We start from the raw sequence: 24,738 nt of genomic DNA on the forward strand, positions 1-24,738 counted from the left end.
TTAAAATTAAAGAAGGCAAAGAGTATGAATTTGTCCGTTGCAAGCCTATCCCAATGAATATCATAGATCAAATGGATATGCATATTATAATCAAGGAACATTTGGACCTTGGTTTAATCAAATCAGGAATGTCACCATATAGCAGTCCAGGTTTTCTGGTAAGAAATCATGGTGAGATAAAACGAGGAAAACCCAGATTAGTTATTAATTATCAAGAAATTATTAAGATTCTGGAGTTTGATGGATATTTTATACCTAGTAGAGAACATCTAATAAGTTGCATACGCAACGCCAAGATATTCTCTAAGTTCGACTGTAAGTCTGGATTTTACCAGATTAGGATGCAAGAAGAAAGCAAGAAATTCACAGCTTTCTCTACACCACAAGGACATTATATTTGGGAGGTATTACCAATAGGATTGGCTAATTCACCTCAGATATTTCAAAGAAAAATGGATAATCTTTTTAAAGATTATTTTAAATTTATGTTTGTTTATATTGACGATGTTTTAATAGCATCTAAAGATATGAATGAACATGTTAAGCATTTGGAGATTTTCTCCAATGTTTGTAAAAAAGAAGGACTGGTTTTATCTGAAAAGAAAGTAGTCATTGCAACAAGAAAGATTGAATTCCTTGGAATTGAAATTGATGAGTCAGGAATTATTCTGCAAGAACACATAATAGAAAAAGTGCAGAATTTTCCAGAAAATCTCAAAGACAAGAAGCAACTTCAAAGTTTTTTAGAAGTTGTTAATTTTGCTGGGATGTTTATTAAAAACCTAGCAAAACACAGAAAATTGTTCAGTCCATTATTGAAAAAAGATGCTAGATTTATATGGACAAATGAACACACAAAGGGATTAGTTCAATTAAAGGAAATTTGTAAGAATCTTCCGAAAATAGCTATTCCTCAAGATGATGATGACCTGGTATTATATACCGATGCCAGTGATCATTGGTGGGCAGCAGTTCTTACTAAGCTCACACCAGATGGAGAACAACCATGCAGGTATTGTAGTGGTTTATTCTCAGATGCGGAAGCCATAAGATGGCACATCAACGAAAAAGAATTTTATGCGGTAATAAGGGCTTTTGAAAAATGGCCATTATTTTTACTTGCAAAGAAATTCACTTTGAAAGTTGATAACACACAGGCAAAAGCTTTCTTAAGGAATATAATTGAGTCTAAACCAGAGAAGGCCAGATTATTAAGATGGCAGGCATTATGTCAAAATTATATTTTTGATATTATAATTATTAAATCTCATGAGAATATTCTTGCAGATTTTTTAACAAGAGATGGACAGCATTGACATTGATGCTATTATCTAGATGCAGAGGCATTTGAGGGAACACCTTGAAATGTTTCAAACCGAGTTTAACAAGTTAGCACTGAACGCAGAAGTTGAGGGAAGGCTTCAACAAGCTGATAAGAGAATTGTCTCTGATCGAATTACAGGATGTTTACAGGCATATACTCAGTTATGGTCTGTAATGCAAAGGCCTATCCACCAAGGCATTGAGAAACCATTGGTTCCCCAAATGGAGAGTTTTCGAGTACATGACTCTATACCTGGAGCAGGGGATTCGAGTACCCCTAGCACAAGTGTTTAGTCAGGATCATCTCCAGATGAGTCGGCTGAAACAAAAATTGAGACTCCAGATCCTTATCTCGAGTCCTCAAGTCAACCCTTCACCTCGGGGATTGAAGAGGGAGAGATCAACCTTAGGCCTCGTACTGACAAAGGCAAAACTAAGGTTGGTACTAAGGAAAATGCAATTTCTCCATTTCAGGTTTATCAACAGAATTGGGAGAAATTAAACACAAGAATTGGCATCAACCCAGCCATGGTTCGAGTTGATGTTGCAGGAAAATATCCTAGGGTATGGATGAAACAAAATTCATATCCAAAGGAGGTCAAAGCCTGGTATGAATTTGGGGCTCTTGCCTCAGTTTATACTACTTCGCCCAGCTTCCCGGAGATATCAGCATTACCAAAATGGATTCAGGAAGCTGTTCAGGAGACTTGGGCAAATAATGATCATTTGTCCAGAGAAGATGTTTTGGAGCTATACTTTTTCATTGCAGCATCAGAACCAGCAGGGAAAGGCTCGCACGAAGCCTTTCAGTTCATCAAGCTAAGGAGGCCAGACATGAATTCTCAAAAATTTATAAAAGACCCTCCTACAAATGAAACCCCCTTAGTCTCTTCATTCAATGAAGATGACATATCTACCAGGAGAGCATGGGGTATCTGGATTTTTCTCACGGAGATGGACAAAGTCAAGTTTCCATTTAAGTTTTACCAAAATTCTTTAAATGGATCATTCCTGTTAAACACTATGACAGGAAAAACAACAAGTTTTACAGAAAATTTATTCGAGAAGAAAAGAAATCTTCTATGGAACAACAAGCTGCCGGCCAGTGAAGAGACTCGCCGAAAATTCTGTAATATGGCACATATAGAAAGATGGTCAGAAAACATCTGTCCTGAATGCCAGAATCAGAAAGTACCAGAGTTCGGTAAATGTTTCAAACCGAGATCTGATCGGAAACATTTTACCGAAGCAAGGACAAGTGGAGAAGGACCACATTCACATTTTTCTCGAGGATACAAAAAGCCTAAGATTCCTCGACAAAATTAAAAGGGACATGTGACCAAACCCACTAACAAAAGGAGAACCACCATGTGAGTGGGGAAAACATGACCACCAATAATCGGTGGAAAAGGACACAAGAACCACTAATAATGAGTGGTAAAAAACAAAAGGACATTGGATACTATATCTTAAAAGAATCCAATGAATAAAAGCAAAACAATTGGTCCCGAAAATTCTATCTATATAATAGAACAGAATGGAACCAGTAAAACACACAAGGAGGAAACCTGAAGAAAAATGTATTTTACATATCTGAAGGTGTTAAAAAGGAAAATCAAGTGTGAAAGGAAGGAGCTAAAAGCTCTCAGAGCAATAGCTCAGAATTTCCAAGAAAAAGGAGANGAAGAAAAATGTATTTTACATATCTGAAGGTGTTAAAAAGGAAAATCAAGTGTGAAAGGAAGGAGCTAAAAGCTCTCAGAGCAATAGCTCAGAATTTCCAAGAAAAAGGAGATGAAATCACAACTGATCTTGTTTTAACGCATTCTTACTGGCAGTGCGGAGAAATAAGAGAATGAGAAAAGTTGATGTCTAGATTAATAACCTAGAAATAACATAGGGACCACTCAATCACTACCTGGTCCATTGGCAAGCTGTAAAGGTTTATCAAGATTTGAAGTCCGAGCTTCAAATCCGAAGAAACTTTCTATAAATAAGACAGGAAGAAGGAAGTGAAGNTTAGACATAACATAGGGACCACTCAATCACTACCTGGTCCATTTGCAAACTGTAAAGGTTTATCAAGATTTGAAGTCCGAGCTTCAAATCCGAAGAAACTTTCTATAAATAAGGCAGGAAGAAGGAAGTGAAGATCATCGAACATTTTCTTCATTTCTTTCAAAACCAATTGTAATATTTTCTTTCTAGTTTATGTGTTTTTCAAGTTCGGCTACTATCAGTAGCTAAACAAGTTTCTCCTCCTCTACATGAGGTTTCAATGTAATAATAAATGTTTATGTTTGAATAAAGATATCTTTGCTCTTAGCTCCTATCATGTATTATTTTCAAAATTTTATCTTTTACTGTACACCCTAAGGTAGGAAACGAATTAGGGTTGTGCTAAGTGCTGCTGAAGGAATCTGCGTCTGTAACCATCGGTTGCGATCGTGTGGTTGGATTCGTAAAATATGGTGGATATAACCCGGTGGCATTCTGGTCAAAAAGTAAAAGATTTAATTTATTTTACGGAAGCATGATGGACCTTTAAATTTAAAAGAAAAATCAATTATTTAAAAAATAAGGTTTGAGGGGTATTTTGGGAAATTGGGTATTGAAACAAAATTTAAAAGAAAATGGGTACTGAATCCCAAGTTACACAATAATATTTTATTGTAATAAAATAATAATTATTAAGTTTTAAATAAATTTTTTAATGTCATATTTTTCCAGTAAAGTGTGGTTAAAAGAATATTATGTGAGGAATAGTTTTTCGATGTCGTTTAGCGTTTTCCGATAATATATCAGTAATTGGACCAAAATAGTCGGAAATTAAAAATTAATATATTAAAACTAAATATTGAAAATTTAATGAACCAAAGAGTAAACAAGTTAATGGCTAAATAATTAATGGTAAGACGTGTTTTTTTTTTTTTTAAACTTTATGTATGTTACTTTCAAAATTGAATACAAATAATTAACAAAAAATTATCTGCATGGCAACAGTTGTAGTTGCATTTATTTAAATTGAATTTACGATATATGCTTAAGTGAAACCAATAAAATAAACAGTGCCAAAAATAAAAATTATAAAAAGTGTGAAAATTTATAGTTTATTATTGAATTAACATAAAATGTACAATAAATAAAGTATCTGAAAATGTATGGTTAGTTTTGAATTATAAATTTGACTGCCAATACTATTTTCAAAAAAAATTAAAAAATTGCTTTCATATTTTCGGGGAAAATTAAATAGCCATAAATATTTCAGGTGGATTCTTTTGAGTAGGTCTCTTGAAAGACTATCTCATGGATCTATATCTGTGAGACGGATCGATCCGATACATGCTTATATTAAAAATAATATTCTTGACATAAAAACTATAATTTTTCATTAGTTAAGTCGGGTTAGAAATCCGTCTCACGAAATTAATCTGTGATACTGATATGATCGTGGATGATCAAGCTTATAAGAAAGCATGAGAACCACTAGAGTTGCCGGAAGGACCAATAACGAGATAGCGAAGCAAGAAGTATAAGGAAGCTCTTTAAAGACACATGGTGAGCTACCGAGAAGTGCCTAAAAATATGTCGTCAAGGCTAGAAGGGTTCGAGGAACGTGGCAATCAAGTTGAAATGTGTTAAAGGACCAAAAGGGCAGCAACAACCGTGCGTTCCAAGCATGCAGCCCGGTGCGCAACGCACAAAAAAACTCCGGAGAGGACCAGGCGCACCCTACTCCGCCCTGGTCGGTCTGAAGTAAAGAAGTGCAGTAACCTGTGCGCACTAGGACGACACGTAAAAAAAAATATTGTTCTTTCAGTGTCCGACTTTTTTTTTTTACATAAAACTCATGTGAGATCATCCGACGATATCCGATCCGATCCAATCCAACCAATGAAAAATATTATTTTTTATGTCAAAATTATTATTTTTCATTGCATATATGAACCGGATTAACGCATATCACGTATATAGATCCGTAAGACATAAGACACCTACTCTTTTTGTTAACTTTCAACATCGCCCTTGTATATTTTGATAATTGTCATTTTACCCCTAATGATTTTAAAATTACCATATTACTCCTTTAACGATTTTAAACTTTATTGCTTTTTATCTATAATAATGCGGTCATTTTCATACGTACACGCTGAATTAATTCAAAGTTGATTTTTATTTTAAATGATTGTATAAGCACGAAACGCGTGTGTCGAGACACAAATAATAATAATACTAGAGGATGTGATCTTTGTAAGCAGGTTTGCATGGCATAAATTAGCTGTCTGACCCGAAATAGTTGGCAACCAAATTAATCGGGTCGGGTGTTTTTCGACTTGATCCAATGTCAGGGAACTATTTTGTAGGTAGGCTAGTTCAATAGTGCAGCCAAAAACCATGTTCAAATACAAGTTGGAGCTGATATAGTTCTCTAGAATACGAATAGTTAAATGAAATGCTAGAACAATGGTAATACCCTCGTACAAGATCTGATGGTTCCAAATTAAAATTGAACTCTTAGATATAGCATGAGATATTACATTATGCTACCATGAAATCAACCATAACGAACCAAGATTACCTAATTGGTATGTATGGTGCCATGATCTTTGGACAGAAGTGCAAGTTCTAGTTTGAAGCAAGTCCCTGAAATTCAAACACGAAACAGAAAATCCTGCTCATCTCCTGTGATGGGTATTAGTGATCTACTTGAGTTTGAAGCAAAGGTTGATCTTTTTCCAGAAGAGCAACACTCAGAATGGACTCAAGACAAGGTAAGAAGATCACACGCAATGATGCAAGCAACCACAAGAATTTTTGAGCACTCATCACATCACTAAAGAGCAACATTATTGTACAAAATAAATTCCGCCCAGCATAATGTTTCAGACAGAACACGTTATATTTCATTCTCGTCTATTAAGTTCTTGATATCTGGAACATACCGTGGATACATAAGAAAAAAATTACACTGAAGAAAATATCCACCTTCTATCATTCGCTGCATATCAGAGAAGATAGATTGTTGAAGAATAATGGATGGGCACTTATTGTCATTTGACTTAATAAACAATACTGTTTGATCACACCAACCAAGTTTTATCAATCTTCTATCTTAAGAGAGGAGAGGTGTTCCGGATGAGCCCAATTGTCAAATTTTCAAGAACCACGAGCTCATTATCGGAAGATAAATTTGTAAAAATACTGCATACTTCAAAGTAAATATGTTCAGTCTCCTATTTGGAGACTTCTTCAGCCTGCTGCATGCATTCCTTTATGAAAGGCAAAACGGCCGAAGATAATTCATCTTGATGTGAAGTGTATCCATGATTGGCCCCTTCTACAATTTGCAACTGGTGGTTCGGTATGATCTTGGCGAACTCCAGAGCATCTTCAACTGGAATGATTTCATCAACTGATCCATGAACTGTCAATACCCTATAAACGCATTTCGAAAAGTCAAAGACAAGTTCCCGCGCATTATTTTCAAGATTTAAGGCCAAGTACTTGGAAGCCAACAATGTAGTCTGACGTGATCACCAGAATCTCACTGAATTATGCAGATGCAAACCCATGATGACAAACCAGAGGTTAATTTTTTCGTCTTATGAAAACATTCACGACCTGACTGTGGAAACAATTTTTTCACTCATTCCAGAATACGTGACAAATTGCGACAGATGAATTAGAAATTTTAGAAAGAGGTAATAATGGGTAAAATCTAAAGGTGGCTAACATTTTCCAGTGGAATGTGCTACGACCAAAACGAGCATATCATCAGAAAAAATCAGCATCATCATTACCTGCATCCCTTGTCAATCGAAAGACATGCTTCATGCATGTTTGTATTTAATCGATCCATCAAACTTTCCTTGGTGACTTGATAATCTACTTCTCCTACGAAAAGAAATGAGTGAGGTAACTTTCTCAGTCAAAAGCGCATGTGTGCTACAAATAATATTATCAAGCCATTCTCATTTCTCAATGAAACTCTTACAGATGTACATATCTCAAATTGAGGAAAAGCAAAGAAATAAAGTACAGTGCTCATAACAAACAGAGATAGTTCAGTACTCCTTGATAGAAGTGTTCAGAAACCGAACCAAACGCTCGAACCCAACCAAACCGTATGGTTTGGATAGGTTTTTAATCAATCACAGTTTGAATTGATTTTATAATCAACCAAACCGAAATTTTTTGTTTATTTCAAGTTTTAGATTAGATAAATATAAACCGTAACAAACTAATCCATACCGATTACATAAATAAATTTTGTTAATTTAGTGCTATTTTCTTGGATATGGAAATATTTTATTTGTTTTAAATTTGTATTATATTATCAATGAGCTTTGAAACAATCTAATACATTAATAATTTATTTATTGCATATTTTAACCCAGATAAACATATCCACATCTCTAAAAATTACGATTTTTTATAAGTTGCAAAATTCTGAAACCTGCATAAGTATTTTAATTAACTGTATTTTACTTCTAATCAATTTTTAATTAATTGTATCTCAACTTCTATCAAGTATCAATTGTTTTTTTCTTCTGAATTACAATATCATATGTATTAATTCAATATGAAGCTCAAAACTTAAAATTAATCTTCCAAACCAGTCTATACCAAACCAAAACGAAATTTATTATATAGTTTGGTATGGATATAAAAACCCCATGATTTGGTTTGGTTTAAAATTTTGTAAAACTAATATAATATGGTTTCATTGGTTTGGTTCGAATCTTTATCCAAACCGAACCAATCCGTGAACACCCCTACTCCATGACAATATACTTCTCTGACTGGTAAAATGTTGCAAAAGAAATAAATTACTGTTTACTAATACACAGTAGAAGTGGACACCACAACGAATCCCTCATATGAAAGGCATTCATTTTTTACCTTTTTTCAGATTTCGGTTGCCTCTCATCAAACGGGTTATTAGAATTGTGCAAAAGAGAACTATCGAACTCAGGAAAGCTATCCTTCAGGTTTAAACAGTAGGGTTTGGAATTCTTCTTCTTTCCTTTTTTTTCTGGTTGTTTTGGAATTCTGAAGTAATTGAAATCGGAACTGAATATATTAAAAGGAAAAAATGAAGGCTCATAAATTTTACGTCATTATGAAATGTCTAAATTTTTATGAGTGACATCTCCTAAAGCACAAATGATGCTTGAGTGTAGGGTCACAATATTCAACATCAAGTTAGGAAAAAACAAGCAGGAGTCATCACGTAAAAAAGTGTATGATTACCTGTTCTCGTTTTAATATCAATATATCCTTCCTTGTTGAGTCTTTCTAAAAAATTTTTACCCAGCCGTTCTTCAAGGCCTCTCTTGAGATCATAACGACCAGAGACATTCACGACAGCAGGAATATCATGATATTTAGATGCATACAGGAGGACAACATTCCCACCTGCAACATGTGATAACAAAAAATGCAAGGAGAATCAACATGTCGCATTTTGAAGCCTTAGCACAATTGAGTGTTAAAAGAGAGGATTGTGAGACAAATTATATGCCATAATCACAAAGCAAAACACTAAAAGTGAGAGGAACAATAGATCCAGTTTTAGCATGGATTTTTTCTTATAAGGTTCTGTTGTTTTAGAAGGAAAGGGGTATTTTTCACTCTTAGAGAACACATAATCATCCACCGCTGCACTAAAGTTGCAGTTTGAAAATTTAAAGAAAGACCAAACTAACCATGAAACAAAAAAAGAGCGAAGACAAACAAAACTCAATTTGAAAGCATTTCCTTCGGGCTAAAATTAAATAGGCCTAAATGTCTCTGCTGTAGCAAACTTATAGCCCTCGACCATATTACTGCCTTGCATGAATTTCCAGTTAGCTAAATTGAAGGACATTCCAGCTAACAAAAAATTACTCGAGAAAAATAAAAATGGAAACAAGACAAATTCAAGAATGCTTTTCTCTGGACTCAACGAGTAAGTTCGAGAATGCCCCTCTCTGAAGTATATAAGGCACCGAGTCAGACTATGCTGTCACCTGTCAGATCATCCAAATGAATAATTTTTTTTTTTTCAAATGAATCATTTGATACAAGCTTGTCAAACAAATCATCAGTAATAGCTAGATACACTTAGTTGTGCATTTCATTATATGTACACATATTAACGTGTCTACTGAAAAAGAACAACACGCATAAAGACTCGGGTCTAGTTTTTTTGGATTTGGTAACAAAAGGTAGGGGGTACTTGGAGTAAAGAAAAGAACCAGAAGAAAAGTATGAAACATTTGTAGGTAAGTAATGCATGTCTGTGTGTGGGTCTGAGATTTTGAAAAGGGAAGGATGTATTGTATGGCAAACCAGGTAGAAGGAAACATTTGTACGATGGAAATTGTAGAAATTGTCAAATCATGGAAAATCGTAAGCTTATGAGAATGAACATGACAAAAAATCATTTGAGAGAAGCGGGTGTGGGGTGTCTAGCAATGATGGTATCGCAGGTCAAATAAAATGAGAGAGGAGGTCTCAGGCTCAGCTGGTATTTCCACTCAGTTGGTATTTCCAACAGGTAATGGAAACATACAAGATACTCAGTTTTGGATACAAGTTGATACAACCTTTACTGTGCCCAAGAACCACAACTGCAGCACGTTTCACACTTTCGAAGTATTCAGTAACAGCTCTCAGGTCTTCAACTTCACTTAAGTAGTTGCCAAAATGAAATGAACCTTCGCTTTCCCTGCAAATAGGATAAAAGCGTACAAGCAAGTAAATCAGCAGAATGTTACTCAAGCATTAAAAATTAAATAAATAGATGTTTATGAGACAGAGGGAAAATGTAGCATAGTATTAAGATGAGTTGGACATGAAAGAAGGAACTAGTTCTCGGTCTGCAACAACATTTATAAAAAAAAAAAAATAACTCGGGTATATCAGGTTATTTGCTCCCGCCAGCTTATTGTCACTCATCATACCAAATATGATGGAACGTAATACATTTGGCTTAAACCTATCAGGAAACTTTTGCGCCGACCACGGTTATGGGAGGCAAAAATTAAAGCTAACTGAAGTAAAAGATGGAATACTCATAGGCTGTGAAGTGCAAAAAGTTTTATTCCATTGAATAATAAACAGATGCTAGATACAGATTTATATAGATCAACCTAGGAGTCTTATCACGAAAAGATATTCCACTAACAACCTCTCAGATAACTCTTTTTAAATACAAACACAATTATCCAAATCCACCAATTATCTGGATCATAAGTTATTAATATCTAACATTCCCCCTCAAGTTAGGGTCATATATGTTGATCATGCCCAACTTGGAATTCATGTCTTCAAAGTTTGGCCGGTGAAGAGAATGTCCGTGATTTGCAGCAAGTGAGAGGGGATGTAGTTGAGATCAATGACTTTCTTCTCAATCTTCTCATTTATGAAGTCTAGGTCTATCACAATGTGCTTTGTTCATGAACTGGATTCTTGGCTATACTCATAGCTGCTTGATTCTCACAAATCATTTTAAAGGGATGACCATCTTCAAGTTTCAATTCAGTGAGTAGTATGTTCAGCCATATTCCCTCATAGTCCATGTGCTAAGGCTCTGTATTCTGTTTCCGCGATGCTGCGTGCCACTATAGACAGCTTCTTACTCTCCAGGTTACTAAGTTCTCCCACACAAATGTACAATATCCTAAAGTTGATCGCTTGTCAGTATGCGATCCAACCCAATCAGCATCATTATACACTTCGAAGTTTCTGACTGAGGACTTTTGAAGCATAGTCATTTCCTGGGTTTCTTTTGAGATATCTCAATACTAGGTATATTGAATTCATGTGGTCCTCTGTCGAGCGATTCATGACACTCACAGAAAATCCAATATTCAGTCGTGTGTGCGAGAGATAGATTAATTTGCCAACTAATCTTTGATATCTCCCTTTGTCAACCAGTGGACAGTCATTCCCAGATGTGAGTATCACATTAGCATCCATAAGAGTGTCAATTGGCTTCCTCCCCAAAATTTTAATTTCCTTCAAGAGGTCTAACACGTATTTTCTTTGAGAAATTGAAATCTCGTGGGATGATCTACCCACTTCCATTCCCAAGAAATATAATATATGAGATGTTCAAAATCTTTCATTTCAAATTCTTTCGAGAGTAAGAATTTCACACATATCATATCCTCGTCATAATTCCATGTCAGTAAAATATCATAAACATAAACTAGTAAGATTGTGATCTTTCTTTCCTATGAGTGTTTGATAAACAGTGTGTGATCAGATTGACCATGGGTGTACCCATTCTTTTTCAGAACATATGAAAAACGATGAAACCAAGCCTGAGGAGATTGCTTCAAGTCGTACGGTGATTTCTTCAATCTGCACACTTTATTAGTTGTGGACTCGGACACAAATCCACGTGCTATATCCATATAAATTTCTTCTTCGAGATCTTTATTTAGAATAATGTTTTTAACATCAAGTTGAAATTTGCAACAAGTGATAAAAGAACTCGGATGGTCTTGAGTCTAGCAACATGAGCAAATGTTTCTTGGTAATCGATCCCATATGATTGCGTGCATCCCTTTGCTACCAGTCGAGCTTTATACTTTTCTATGCTACCATCAACTTTGTGTTTCACTGAGAAAATCCATTTACACCCAACTGTTCGTTTCCTTGTGGGGAGTTGAGCGATGATCTAGGTGTTGTTTTTCTCAACGGCCTATATTTCTTCAGGGATAGCCGCCTTCCATTTTGGATCTTGGAGAGCAATCTCAATGGATGATGGAATCTAAACCTGGTCCAATCTGGTCACAAAACCTTGATATGCAGATTATAAATGTTCAAGTGAAACAAATTACATATAGGATGTAATGAACATGATCGAATCCCTTTCCTTAATGCGATAGGCCTCTCATTAATATCAACATGTTGGATATGGGAAGAATCACAATTAGCACCAGTATTAGCTTGTGCTTTTTCAGCAAAAATTGGCTCCGGGGAAGTGTCGAGGCTTTGATGATTCTGATGAGGGTGTAGTTTTCTCCGAGAGCAAACTTGTAAGGGCTAATATGGTGGTCTGTCAGTCGCTGTAGGAGCATGAGTTGTGTTCTCAAGAGGTTCTAATTGTGGTATGGCAGGTGTATGAAGTTCCAAATTGTGAGATCCGCTCAGTTCCGTCTCTCCCTTAATCGAAGATTTGGGATAAAAATGTTCATACCCAGAAAATGTGACATCCATAGAGGTGTAAATTTTTTTTTTTAACTGGGGAGTAACATTTGTACCCTTTTTTATTTGGGGAATGGCCAAGGAAACGAGTTTACCATGATCATGCAAGTGCACAAAAGTTGAGCAACCAAAAATTTTCAGGGGAATATTGTGAATTAGGTGTGTGGAAGGAAAGGAATCCCGAAGTGTCTGGATAAGGGTTCTGTAATGGAGGACACAAGATGATTTGTTGATAAGATATGTAAAGAGTAGTGATCTGGCCACTTCAAGTAAGTGGGGATTCTTTAGCTCAGAAACCCATTTTGTTGGGGGTATAGACACATGAGATTTGGTGGACTATACCTTGGTTTTGGAGGTAGGTTCCTAGAATGGAATTGAAGTAATCTCGGGATCTGTCAGTTTTCAAGATATTAATGAGGGTCGAGAATTGCGTTTGGATCATGACATTGAATCATTTGAAAAGCATAGATGTCTCATATTTGTCCTCAATCAAGAAGACCCAAGAGACATGAGTATGATCGTAAATAAAAAGTAAGAATTAGCGAGAACCTGTGACATTTTTAATATTAGAGACCCTGGATATCACCATGGATTAGTGAAAAAAGATGGGATGGCTTATATGGTTGTGGTGAGAAAGTAGCACGTGTATGTTTCGACAATTGGCACACATCACAACGAATAAACCTGAAATTTTTATTACAAACAAAGGGGACAATTTTTCAAGATATAGAAAGTTTGGGTGCCCTAATCGAAAGTGCCATGACAAAACATCATTATTCTCAATTGAATAAGTTAAAGAATCAGAAAACAAAGCTCAGGTATTGCTCAAGTTTAGAGGGGAGGAAACTGACGACTATTTGAGAAGATGCATCGCGTCACAAAATTTAGCATTGTCAGTCTTCTTCCCCGATGCCAGGTCATGAAAAACACAAGAATCATTCGTATAATGAGTGGTGCATTTAAGATCCCGGGTCAAACAGCTGACAGACAAAAATTACTATCAAGTTGAGGACAAACAAAATAGAACATAAAGAACAATTTCTTGATATAGGAATTGTTCCTAAACCCAGCACTTTAGAGCACGACCCATTTGCAATTTTTAAGGAGGAGCCGAGGAGGCCGAGTACGGGCGATACTCTTGGAAGAATTTCATATTCCCGTTATATGCACTGACGCACCGGAATCAATGATCCAAAAATCAGATAACATGTTCTGCGTTAATAAGGCAGTAGAAATGATACCTTGGTGTGCCATACTTCCAGCACCAATAATCAAGGGATTAGGATTTGGAGTTGTCTGATTGAACAGTTTGAGCAGCATCTCAATTTGTTCCTTGGAGAATGGTTGCTGGTCAATTGAAGTACCCTCCACAAGTCTGCAGTAACAGAATTGGCACATCTCTCCAGGGTTGGCTTCCAGTTAACAGGCTTGCCATGAATCCTCCAACAAGTCTGCATAGTGTGTTTGATTTCTTGCAATTGTCACACCAAGCTCGGCCATTCCGCATATTGTTGGAGGCAATGGATTGGGAATTAGGCCCAAGAAATTGGGAGGAAGAGTCGACAGTGGAGGACGCAAGGGGAGGGAAGCGATGAGAGGCCAGAGCCAGCATTAGTTTCTGTTATGAGCACGGGTAAAAGATCGGGTTATGAGCCGGTGAAGGGATTAATCGTTTAACTCTAAGATTTGTTTATGGTTTTTTCTACCCTGTCTACCTATTTTTTTGGATGTTCGAGACTCGTTTGAGATAACCTCGCGATCTCAATATTAGCCATATTTTTTTGAGAAAAACTGAATGTCTTATTCTTTTCATCAGCAATCATTTAAATACAACTAAGCATTAAATTGGCATCCAAGGAAACTGCCCATTATTCCCCTATCTAGGCTCGAGATCCTAGCACTTACCAAAGGAAAGTAAATAAAATTCAACCAATCTAATTCCTTATTTACTAAACTTCCCATGAGGAAACCTTTGATATGGCACATCCCTGATTTTTGCTGCTCGATTCTTGTTTAAGTTGGGCTGGGCCCCATGGATTGAGTCCCTGACATCTGCTCCCCCTTGGAAATCGTGGTTGTCCTCAAACACAAAAGAGGGAAAGCGAGCTGTGAGCATGGCATCATCCTCCCAAGAAGCTTCTGCAAGTGACAAGCCCTCCCAATGCACTAAGACTTCATATTAGCCTTGGTTCATGCGTTTGTCCAGTACTGCCATTGGTGAAGGATGAAATGCTTCCAAAGGAGGGAGGGGGAAGCTCTGGTTTGGAGAAGAAACCTCTTTTAAACTTCTTTAATGATGAGACATGAAAAATTGGGTGGGTCCTCGAGTTCTCTGGAAGGTGTAGCTTGTAAGCTACTTGCCCTACTTTGGCTAACACCTTAAATGGACCGCAGTAGCGAGGGGAAAGCTTTGCATAAATGCATTGCCTCTGGATGCTAAGCTTTGTTGTCGATATGTCGGAAGCTTGAGAAGTACCAAATCCCCTTTCCTTGAACTCCACCTCCCTGTGTTTCTTGTCATAATACAGCTTCATAACATTCTGAGCTTGTAGCAAACGATCACGAGCTTGACGTAAAAGTTGGTCACGATGTTGCAGTGCGTGATCCACGGCCTCCAGACGTGCCTGGCCGAGGAGATAAGACAGAAGGTTTGGTGGTTGGCGACCATAAACGATCTCAAAAAAGGTGGCCTTAAGAGCTGTGTGAAAGCTTGTGTAATAGCAAAATTCAGCCCAAGTTAGCCATTCAAACCATTTCTTCGGTTGATCACTTGTAAAGCACATAAAGTACATTTATAGAATGTGATTTATCGCCTCGCTTTGTCCGTCGGATAGGGGATGATAAGCTGAGCTGAAACACAGTTTGGTGCCACTCAAACGAAAGAGTTCCTGCCAAAAAGAACTTATGAAAGTTACGTCTCGATCGCTTGCTATTGTTTCGGGTAGCCCATATAACTTGAAGATGATGTCAAAAAAGATTTTGGTGACTGAAACTGAGGTGTATGGATGGGCTAGGCCAATGAAGTGAGCATATTTAGAAAAACGATCGACAACCACGAAAATTACAGTCTTCCCTTGTGAGGTAGGCAACCCTTAGAGGAAATCCATTGAAATGTCAGCGCAAATGTGGTAAGGGATGGGCAGAGGTTGTAGGAGTCCAGCTGACTTCATTGCTTCCGTTTTGTTGTGTTGGCATATGGAACAATTGAACACTATTGCTTGGACTTGATGTTTCATCCCTGGCCAGTAAAAAATCTTGTCATATGTGGCGGAGAGTGCGCGGGTAGCCTTCATGTACCAGTGCAATAATAGGAGCAGTTAGTAGTGATCGTGGAGGAAGGTAGATTTTGGATTTAAACCACAAAATGTCGTTTTTAACTTCTCATGGTCCGAAAGCTCTCCATCGTTAACCTCTCGAATTATGCGTTGCACTTCTGGGGTATTAGAGTGTGCTTCTCTGATGGCTGCCAGAAAATCTCATTGTGGTTTCGAAATGGCCATCAAACATCCCTCCTCGCCTAAGCGTGAAAGTGCGTCCGCCACGACATTTGATTTTGCTGCCCGATATTCTACCTTAAAGTTATAACCCATTAATTTGCTTATCCTCTGTTGTTGTGGAGAGGTTGAAATACGTTCGATCAAAATTTTGAGACCATAATGATCCGTACGAACGATGAAAGAGTTTCCCCAAAAATAAGAGTGCCAATGACGCACGACTTTGGTGAGTCCAATGAGTTCCTTTTCATAGGCGGGTAGTTGCCTACGACGAAGGGCAAGTGCGCTGTTGAAGAATGCAATGGGGCGCCTTTGCTATTGAAGTACAGCCCACATTCCTGTTTCTGATGCATCACACTCCAAGATGAAAGGTATGGAAAAATCGAGAAGAGCAAGGACGGGTGTAGAAGTGAGCACTTTCTTCAATGTTTCAAAGGCATGCAGCCTGTCAGATGTCCATGAAAAGCTTTGTTTGCACAACATATTGGTTAATGGGTGGCAATAACTCCATAGTTTTGCAACAATTTGCGGTAGTACCCTATTAGTTCGAGGAAGCCCCGGAGTGCCTTTAAGTCATGGGTTGTGGCCAGTGTTGAATGGCTTCTATTTTATTTTCATCCATACTCACCTCCTTTTATGAAACCACGTCCCAAGTAAGCAACCTGTCTTTGAGCGAAGTAACATTTGGATTTATTAAGGAATAAGTGTTGCTATTGCAGGATTGTGAAGACCGTACGAAGATGGAAAATGTGATCTTCCCAGGTTGCGTTGTAAACGAGGATGTCATCAAAGAAAACCAAAACAAATTTCCGTAAAATGCCGCAGAAAATCAATTCATTAAAGCTTTAAAAGTAGATGGCACATTAGTGAGGCCAAAAGACATCACCATAAACTCAAAGTGGTCGTGGTGGGTGCGAAAGGCCGTCATGTGGCTGCTACTGGGGTCCATCAAAATTTGATGGTAGCCGGATCGCAAGTCTAATTTAAATATTAGGAGCCATGTAATTCCTCCAATAATTCGTCGATCACCGAATGGGGAACTTGTCCTTCACTGTTTTTGCATTCAAGGCACGATAGTCGATACAAAAATGCCAGGTGTCATCTGATTTTTTGACTAACAATACGGGTGAGGAGAAAATGGATAAACTAGGTCTAATAATTCCCCTTCGTAGCATCTCATCACATTCACCTCAATTTCATCTTTCTACATATGAGCATATCGATAAGGTCTAACAACAATGAGGTTGGTACCTTGTTCCAGATGTCATCAAAGAAAACCAAAACAAATTTCCGTAAAATGCCGCAGAAAATCAATTCATTAAAGCTTTAAAAGTATATGGCACATTAGTGAGGCCAAAACACATCACCATAAACTCAAAGTGGTCGTGGTGGGTGCGAAAGGCCGTCATGTGGCTGCTACTGGGGTCCATCAAAATTTGATGGTAGCCGGATCGCAAGTCTAATTAAATATTAGGAGCCATGTAATTCCTCCAATAATTCGTCGATCACCGAATGGGGAATTTGTCCTTCACTGTTTTTGCATTCAAGGCACGATAGTCGATACAAAAACGCCAGGTGTCATCTGATTTTTTGACTAACAATACGGGTGAGGAGAAAAAGGATGAACTAGGTCTAATAATTCCCCTTCGTAACATCTCATCACATTCACCTCAATTTCATCTTTCTATATATGAGCATATCGATAAGGTCTAACAACAATGAGGTTAGTACCTTGTTCCAGTCGGATTTTATGGCTGAATCCTCTTGAGGGTGGGAGTCCTTGAGGTTTCTCGAACAGGCTGTTGTAGGTTTCCAGAAGCTGTTGTAGTTGTGTAGGATGTGCCTCATCTAGTATAGTTGCTGAGAGGTTTCGGTGTGATGGAATGTAGGATGAGTCTCCGTGCCATGTAACTAGCATGCCCTCCTTTACAAACTGCATCTGCATTTTGTCAAAATCCCACGTGATACTTCCTAAGGAGCGGAGCCAGTTTACTCCCATGACAGCGCCAAATTCTCCTAGTGTGAGGACATAAAAATCAACATGGAAGATATGTTTCTCTAGTTGGATCGAAACAGCCGAACACATTCCCGAACATGGTAGATGCTTCCCATTTGCGACCTTCCCAGATATGTCTCCTCGTTGCAATATTTCAAGGTTCAATTGTGAGACCAAGTTGGAGTCTAAGAAATAAGTGAGTACCGTCGGAATCAATAAGGACATGGAGAGGCATCGAATGAATGTATCCCATTATTTTGTATAGTTTGGGCGTTACTGATTCCCGTAATGACTTGAAGAGAGATGTCTGGATCGTCTGGATTAATCTTGTCAACTTTATCTTCTGGGTCGCTGTTCTCGACCACTTCTGGGCAAAACAATCGTTTGCAACGATGTCCTGGAACGAACAGTTCATCAGAGTTAAAGCACAACCCTCTTGAGCGTCGTTCCTCCATCTCTGATCTGCTCGATTGCCTTGTGATCGATGGGCCTGTGTTTGTTGGGATGAAGTCTTTTTGGATAATTAGGTTCTTGTCGTAGGCTTCATGTGCATCTTTCAAACAAACGGGCCAGGTCCATAACAGTTTTTAAATCTTTTGGACGGTGAATGTCTACCTCAATCGCGATGTGTTCTTGTAGGCCGCTAATGAAAATTTCCATTTCTTGCTCGCTCGTGAGGAAGCTTATGCTGAAAGTTGCTCAAATTGACGTTGGTATTCTCCTACCGTGCCCATATGTCACAATTTCAATAGTTATCCCAATTTGTTGGTGCAAATCGGTGGCCCAAACCTCACGTGGCAGTACTGTACCAAAAACTCCTATGTAAGATCGGGTTGAGCTCGCTCAAGTTTTAAGAATCACAGTTGAGCGTCTCCTTCAAGATGAAAAGACGCGAGCCCCACACGCTGGTCTTCGGGCATGCGTTGATGGCAGAAAATATGTTCACATCGGCTTATCCAACCAATGGGGTCGGTTGAATCATCATAGGTCGGGAAATCCATCCTCGAATATTTGGGAATGAATTGATTCAAAATCCCAGCTCATTGGATTTGCGTTGATCTCTTGTGCGTTAATCAGATGCTCCGCTGCTATCCTCACCGTCTTTGCCGGTTTTTGACACTTGAGCAGCCAATTCTTCAAGCCTTTTGTGTAGATCTTGTTGAGTGCGTTCTTGTTCATCTTGTTTGCGTGCTTGGCCTTCTCTTTCAGATTTGCACAACTGTTGGATAACTTGGATTGCTTGCAAATCGCCCATAACTACTGGCTCTGATACCAACTTGTTATAAGCACGGATAAAGGATCGGGTTTTGGGCAGGTGAAGGGGTTGATAATTTAACTATGAGATTTGTTTATGGCTTTTTCTACCTTGCCTACCTATTTTTTTGGATGTTCGAGGCTCGTTTGAGATAACCTCGCGATCTCAATATTAACTATATTTTTTGAGAAAAACTAAATGCCATATTCCTTTCATCAGCAGCCATTTAAATGCAAGATAAGCATTAAACTGACATCCAAGAAATATGCCCATTGTTCCCCTATCTAGGCTCGAGATCCTAGCATTTATTAAATGAAAGTAAAAAAAATTCAATCAATCCAATTCCTTATTTTCTAAACTTCCCATGAGTGATATAGCACATCCTTGATTTTGCTGCTCGATTCTTGTTTGAGTTGGGCTGGGCCCCATGGATTGAATCCCTGACAGTTTCTTTCTGCTCTCTTCATGGTGTACTTCAGAGAACGCCTCGCGCAAGCTTGGTATGGGCTTTATCGCGAGAATTCTACCACGTACATCGTCCAGTGGTGTGTTGAGGTCCATTAAGAACTTAAACACTCGTTTCTTTTCAACAATAGTCTCATAAGTTTTTCATCATCTGGGAATTTCCACTCAAGCACTTCAAACAAATCCAATTGCTGCCAGGAGCAAGTGAGTGAGGTGAAGTAATGAGTGACTGGTGCATCCCCTTGTTTTAAGTCATGAAGGGTGCTTTCCATCTCAAATAACTCGACAATGTCATTGCAGGAGTAGGTGTCTCTGGCGGCCTCCCAGATATCCTTCGCTGTGGGATAGAGCAGAAAATTTTCTCCAATATCGGAGGCCATGGAGTTAATGAGCCAGGACACGACCATGCTGTATACGGCCTTCCAAATTTTAAATCCGGCATCATCCTTTGCAGGGCAGTGACTAGCACCTGATAATATGTCAGCCTTGCCCTTCCCGAATATAAACATCATCACAGATTGGGGCCATTGGAGATAATTTTGGCCATTCAATTTATGGTTGGTGATTGGAATGGATGTATTATCAGAGATAACCAGCGTGCCATTTGAAGGCAAGGAGGAATCGTCGGATGCAGATGCCATACAGCCGTATTATGCCATGGACCTTTCAAAGGCTCTGATACCATTAAGTAAAAGATATAATACTAACAACCTATCAGACAACTCTTTTTAAATACAAACACGGTTATCCTAATCAACCAATTATCTGAATAATATCTGCTATTAATATCCAACAATAACAATGTGCATCAATCATATTGTTTTCAATTAAGGTCGAAATCATTTTACAAAAAATATAGCTAGCACCCCATGATTGGAGACCTAACCCGTTTCCAGAAAAATCAAAGCGAAAAGCACTGATTCCATTGTTTTCTAAAACTTGAGCAAGGTTGACCATGGTGTCGAACTCCTGCAAATATGAAACTAAGTTAGATGTAACCTCACATCAACTACCACCATGGTTGTTCACAAACTGCGGAAAAAGTTCTCTACAATTCGATTTACCCAACCATAGGAGCCAAATTCTATGAGTAGGATAACAAAATAACTGCATGCGGCTTTGAAAATTATATCGTTTTAAGGTGGATGAATAATGTTATGGTTTAATTAGACTAAATTAGGATCTCTCTAATTGTGTTAAAATTTTAGAATATATACTTACTCATATCTACAGGTATCTTATGATCGTATCCTACAGACATGATTGTATCTTTGTCATTTGCACATCCAACAAGCATATAAAGTATATTAAGAAGAATTCAACAACATAAACTCAAAATTTTAACTCTGTGAGACACTGGTACAGAGACAGTTTTTAATAGATTATTAGGTTTCCTAAGATATAGTACATAATGTTCAGGGGTAAAGAGAAGCATAAAATAACGAAAGCAAAGGCGACAGAGAACATAATATGAAGAGCAAGAAGTCTGCAGAAAATAGAAAGTAGAAACAATAATAAAAATGATAAATGTCTTCAAGAAGTTTTCCTTCAATAATCTGCAGTCTAAAACACAAGATTCATCAATTACAGATGAACAATCTCACTGTCATTAATCAGAGTGGGAAGAAACATTGTAGGTATCATATGAATCAAAATTTAAATTTTGATTGCACAAAATAACAAAATCAAAGCATCCTTCCAACCTTTGAGGATCGAAAACCATGGCACAAAACCACAACTTTTGATGATCCGGTCTCATGCAAAACACCAAAAAGTTTTTCGCCGCGCTTGTTTGATATTGTAATTTTCTGCTGCATGGCAACTGAAATATAAATTCCACTGATCAGTGATATGTCAAGAGTCAAGAATTCCTATGAACTTTCGGGTATGATGGTGAAGACAGAGGAGGTATATCTTCTATTCCAAAACCCGCATACAGTAAATTTGAGATATCATTAAAGAAAACCCACATTGCAAGTTCACTTCTCAATAACCTTGGATAAGTTTTAATGGAAAGAGAGAGAGCTTCAAAGAACAAACTTTTCTAAATATTTAACAGCTAAAAGAACATAAAGAAAAAGGAAAATGAGACTGTAAGGTATTTTTGGCTCCATGAACCTTCGTAACCTAAGGCAACACAAGTCTTTCTCGTTACAAGTCTTTTAAGTGATATAGATTGAGTGCAGGTTGAATTTCAAGTAATCGCAGTCAATCTTAGAATGCGATATACTGTGTCCGCTCATTTCTCGTCAAGATTCTCAACCATCCACCAGCACTATTTGGTTTCACACACAATAACTTGCTTAAACCACAACATTATATCGAACACAAGGATATCCAGTGGCGGGGTTCGTACAAGATAAACATCGATCACTTAGTGGCAATTGAAGGTTGCAGTCATAAATTGTCATAGCTTTCATGCCTTCATAAACATGCCATCCCCACACCCACCAAATACCAACAAGAGTAGAGACCCTTTTCAACTCAAAGCGAGATAAATACTTCCTACTTTGGCAAGAACGGACTTAAACATTTCATTGATGTTTCTCTACAAAAGAGAGAAATAAAATAATTGCTTGATTTAGGACATAGCTATTATTTACCAAGGAGATTGAAATCGTGTCCATATTAATTGGAGTATCATTCCACAGAATTCCGCAATTTGTTCATTGGCTTGGCTTTTAAGATCAACTAAGTTGACACTTGCAAGTAACTTAGACAATAATATCTATACAAGATCAAAACCATTAGTTGCCAACAAAGTAAGGTACAGATCATGCTGAAAAATGACACTTCTTAGTGGCTTAGTCCTTACTACGGTAGATTACGGAATAAAACTCATTGGCCCAATTTGCATCTCATTTTTGCCACACACCCCCCCATGATTTTTTAAGCAAGCAAATATTGTCCATGACTGAAATTATTATGAACACGTATATTTGTGTAGTAGGGGAGATTGCAAAAAGTGGAGCTGGTGCAGACGATTTCACTCCTCAGATTATAATAGCAAATTAATAAAAATTAATTACAAAGAAGACCAACACCCAAATAAACATCGGTGCTAAAAAGTCAATCTTTCAACAAAAACAACCCTTTTTCTAACACAAACCAAAACAAAGATTTAGAGGACTTTTTCACCTGGGTTTTCAGCAACAATGGTGCTTCTTTTGAATTGGATCTTGAGGTTGCCGGAAGACAAGTTGACCTGTTGAAATATGAATCTTTGGCTAGTCAAATTTGACAGCCCGTTATTCAAAATAATTAGCATATTTTATGGGGAATCTGGAATATAATCATCTAAAAAATTGACTCGAAAGCATATTTACGTAGTGTGTTGGAATACGGAACCTGGCGTCACCACCCAAGAAGCAGTGGTGAAGGAGAAAAACAGGTGAAGGAGAAAAACAATGTGATACGGATCTCTGGTCTGCTGAATCTTTGGTAAAAAAATCGAAATAAAATGAGAAAATGTTTGCAAATATTCGAAAATATTTTATAGGGGTGTCAAAATGCAACAAGACCCGTCAACCCGACACGATCAAACACGAAAAAAATCAGGTTCGGGTTGGGTGGGTTCGGGTTGGTGCTGGGTTAGACGGGTTTCGGGTTGGGTCGAGTTGGGTCGCGGGTTGACCGAAAACTTTTTTTTTTTGAAAATATTACCTGTATTTTTATATATTGTATGTTTTAACAAAATTTATTGTATATTTATATGTTAAATTTTCATCATTTAATATTTATTTTGTGTATTTTTTATTTTTTTAACAATTGTTTATTTGATTTAGTAAATATACTTTTAATTCTCTACAATTAAACTTTCAAATTTAAATCGGAAATTTTGTTATTATGTGTTTAAATTAAAATATTATTATTATTTTTTATTTTTTCGAATTTTTTTCATTAATTTTTTTAAAAAAATAAAATAAATAAATAAATTTCGGGTTATGCGGGTTAGACGGGTTGATTCGGGTTAGACGGGTTCGTGTTCGGGTTGAGGGTTTTCGGGTTGCTTCGGGTTCGGGTTGGGTTCGGGTTGAAAAAAAAATTATTTTGCGGGTTGACCCGAAACCCAACCCACCCGACCCGATTGACACCCCTAATTTTTTATACGTAAATATTTATAAAAATATAGAAAATCTTAAGGTTGAAAATGTTTAAGTTTGTGCTTGGGTTGGATTGTGATATTATATAGATATTGGGTTCATTGAAATAATTGAATCTGATATAGAATAATAATGAATAAATAACTAATGATCGAGACACGCTCAAATGATAAAAAAAAACATCCAAATGTAATTCAAGCCTAGTTAAGACAAAAATTTGTGTGAGACGGTCTCACGGGTCGTATTTTGTGATACGGATCTCTTATTTGGGTCATTCATGAAAAAGTATTATTTTTTATGCTAAAAGTATTACTTTTTATTGTGAATATCAATAAGGTTGACACGTCTCACAGATAAAGATTCATGAGACCGTTTCACAATAGACATATTCCCTAGTTAAAGCAAGGCCAGTAATCATATCTACCACAATCTACCACATTTGAATTGCAAATAACTTCAGCTTATTAGATGTTAACATAAAGATAATACCTTTACACTACATTCAAATGTTCAATTTTAATTTAATTTTGTTATTACAGATCTCACATATACAAATCAATTTTAAACATTTGGATTTAGCATTAGGGCAGTATCCTTGTGATAGCATGAACTTTACCGTACTGATATCTCTCGTATTTCTCAATACAATTGGACAATGGCCACTAGTATGAAAACGGGCAAGTTTTCCAACATCATACATTGTCAAAAATGAAAATGTTCTTTACACAATGGAACGTGGGGGATGGTATTCGATTCACTCTTCTTCTGTCAGGTGTTGCTTCGGATTTTCAAATTTTAAAACACCAACTTAATGGTAAAACTTGTGAAAAAGTTTTTTTAAAGAAAAATATTTAAATTGCGCATTTCATCTAATTTTTTTCTTTATTTAGTTAAGATTGA

The 24,738-nt window shown here is 37.2% G+C and overlaps 1 protein-coding gene and 1 long non-coding RNA gene across 5 annotated transcripts; one reads left to right on the forward strand and one right to left on the reverse strand.

Annotated features, from left to right (window-relative positions):
* Positions 1 to 6,154: 6,154 nt before the first annotated feature.
* LOC140962559 (putative uncharacterized protein YDL057W) lies at positions 6,155 to 23,145 on the reverse strand. 4 transcript variants are annotated; one of them, XM_073421512.1, is made up of 8 exons: positions 23,084 to 23,145; positions 22,874 to 22,940; positions 21,439 to 21,557; positions 20,622 to 20,704; positions 9,915 to 10,036; positions 8,578 to 8,742; positions 7,125 to 7,218; positions 6,155 to 6,759 (listed from the first exon to the last, which is right to left on the reverse strand). In XM_073421512.1, exons 3-8 carry the CDS (start codon positions 21,550 to 21,552, stop codon positions 6,558 to 6,560), a joined length of 780 nt encoding a protein of 259 aa, XP_073277613.1. In that variant the 5' UTR covers positions 21,553 to 21,557; positions 22,874 to 22,940; positions 23,084 to 23,145; the 3' UTR covers positions 6,155 to 6,557. The 4 variants fall into 4 exon arrangements, with proteins under 4 accessions (XP_073277613.1, XP_073277611.1, XP_073277612.1 ...); XM_073421510.1 differs by having other exon boundaries at positions 23,062 to 23,139; XM_073421511.1 differs by having other exon boundaries at positions 22,874 to 22,956; positions 23,079 to 23,106.
* Positions 10,046 to 12,548, forward strand: LOC140962560 (uncharacterized). The gene is made up of 2 exons (XR_012172577.1): positions 10,046 to 10,224; positions 10,885 to 12,548. It is a non-coding gene; the product is annotated as an uncharacterized lncRNA (long non-coding RNA).
* Positions 23,146 to 24,738: the final 1,593 nt, after the last annotated feature.

The sequence above is a fragment of the Primulina huaijiensis genome, chromosome 17 (genome assembly GCF_012295235.1).
Source record: "Primulina huaijiensis isolate GDHJ02 chromosome 17, ASM1229523v2, whole genome shotgun sequence".
NCBI classification, from domain to species: Eukaryota; Viridiplantae; Streptophyta; class Magnoliopsida; order Lamiales; family Gesneriaceae; genus Primulina; species Primulina huaijiensis.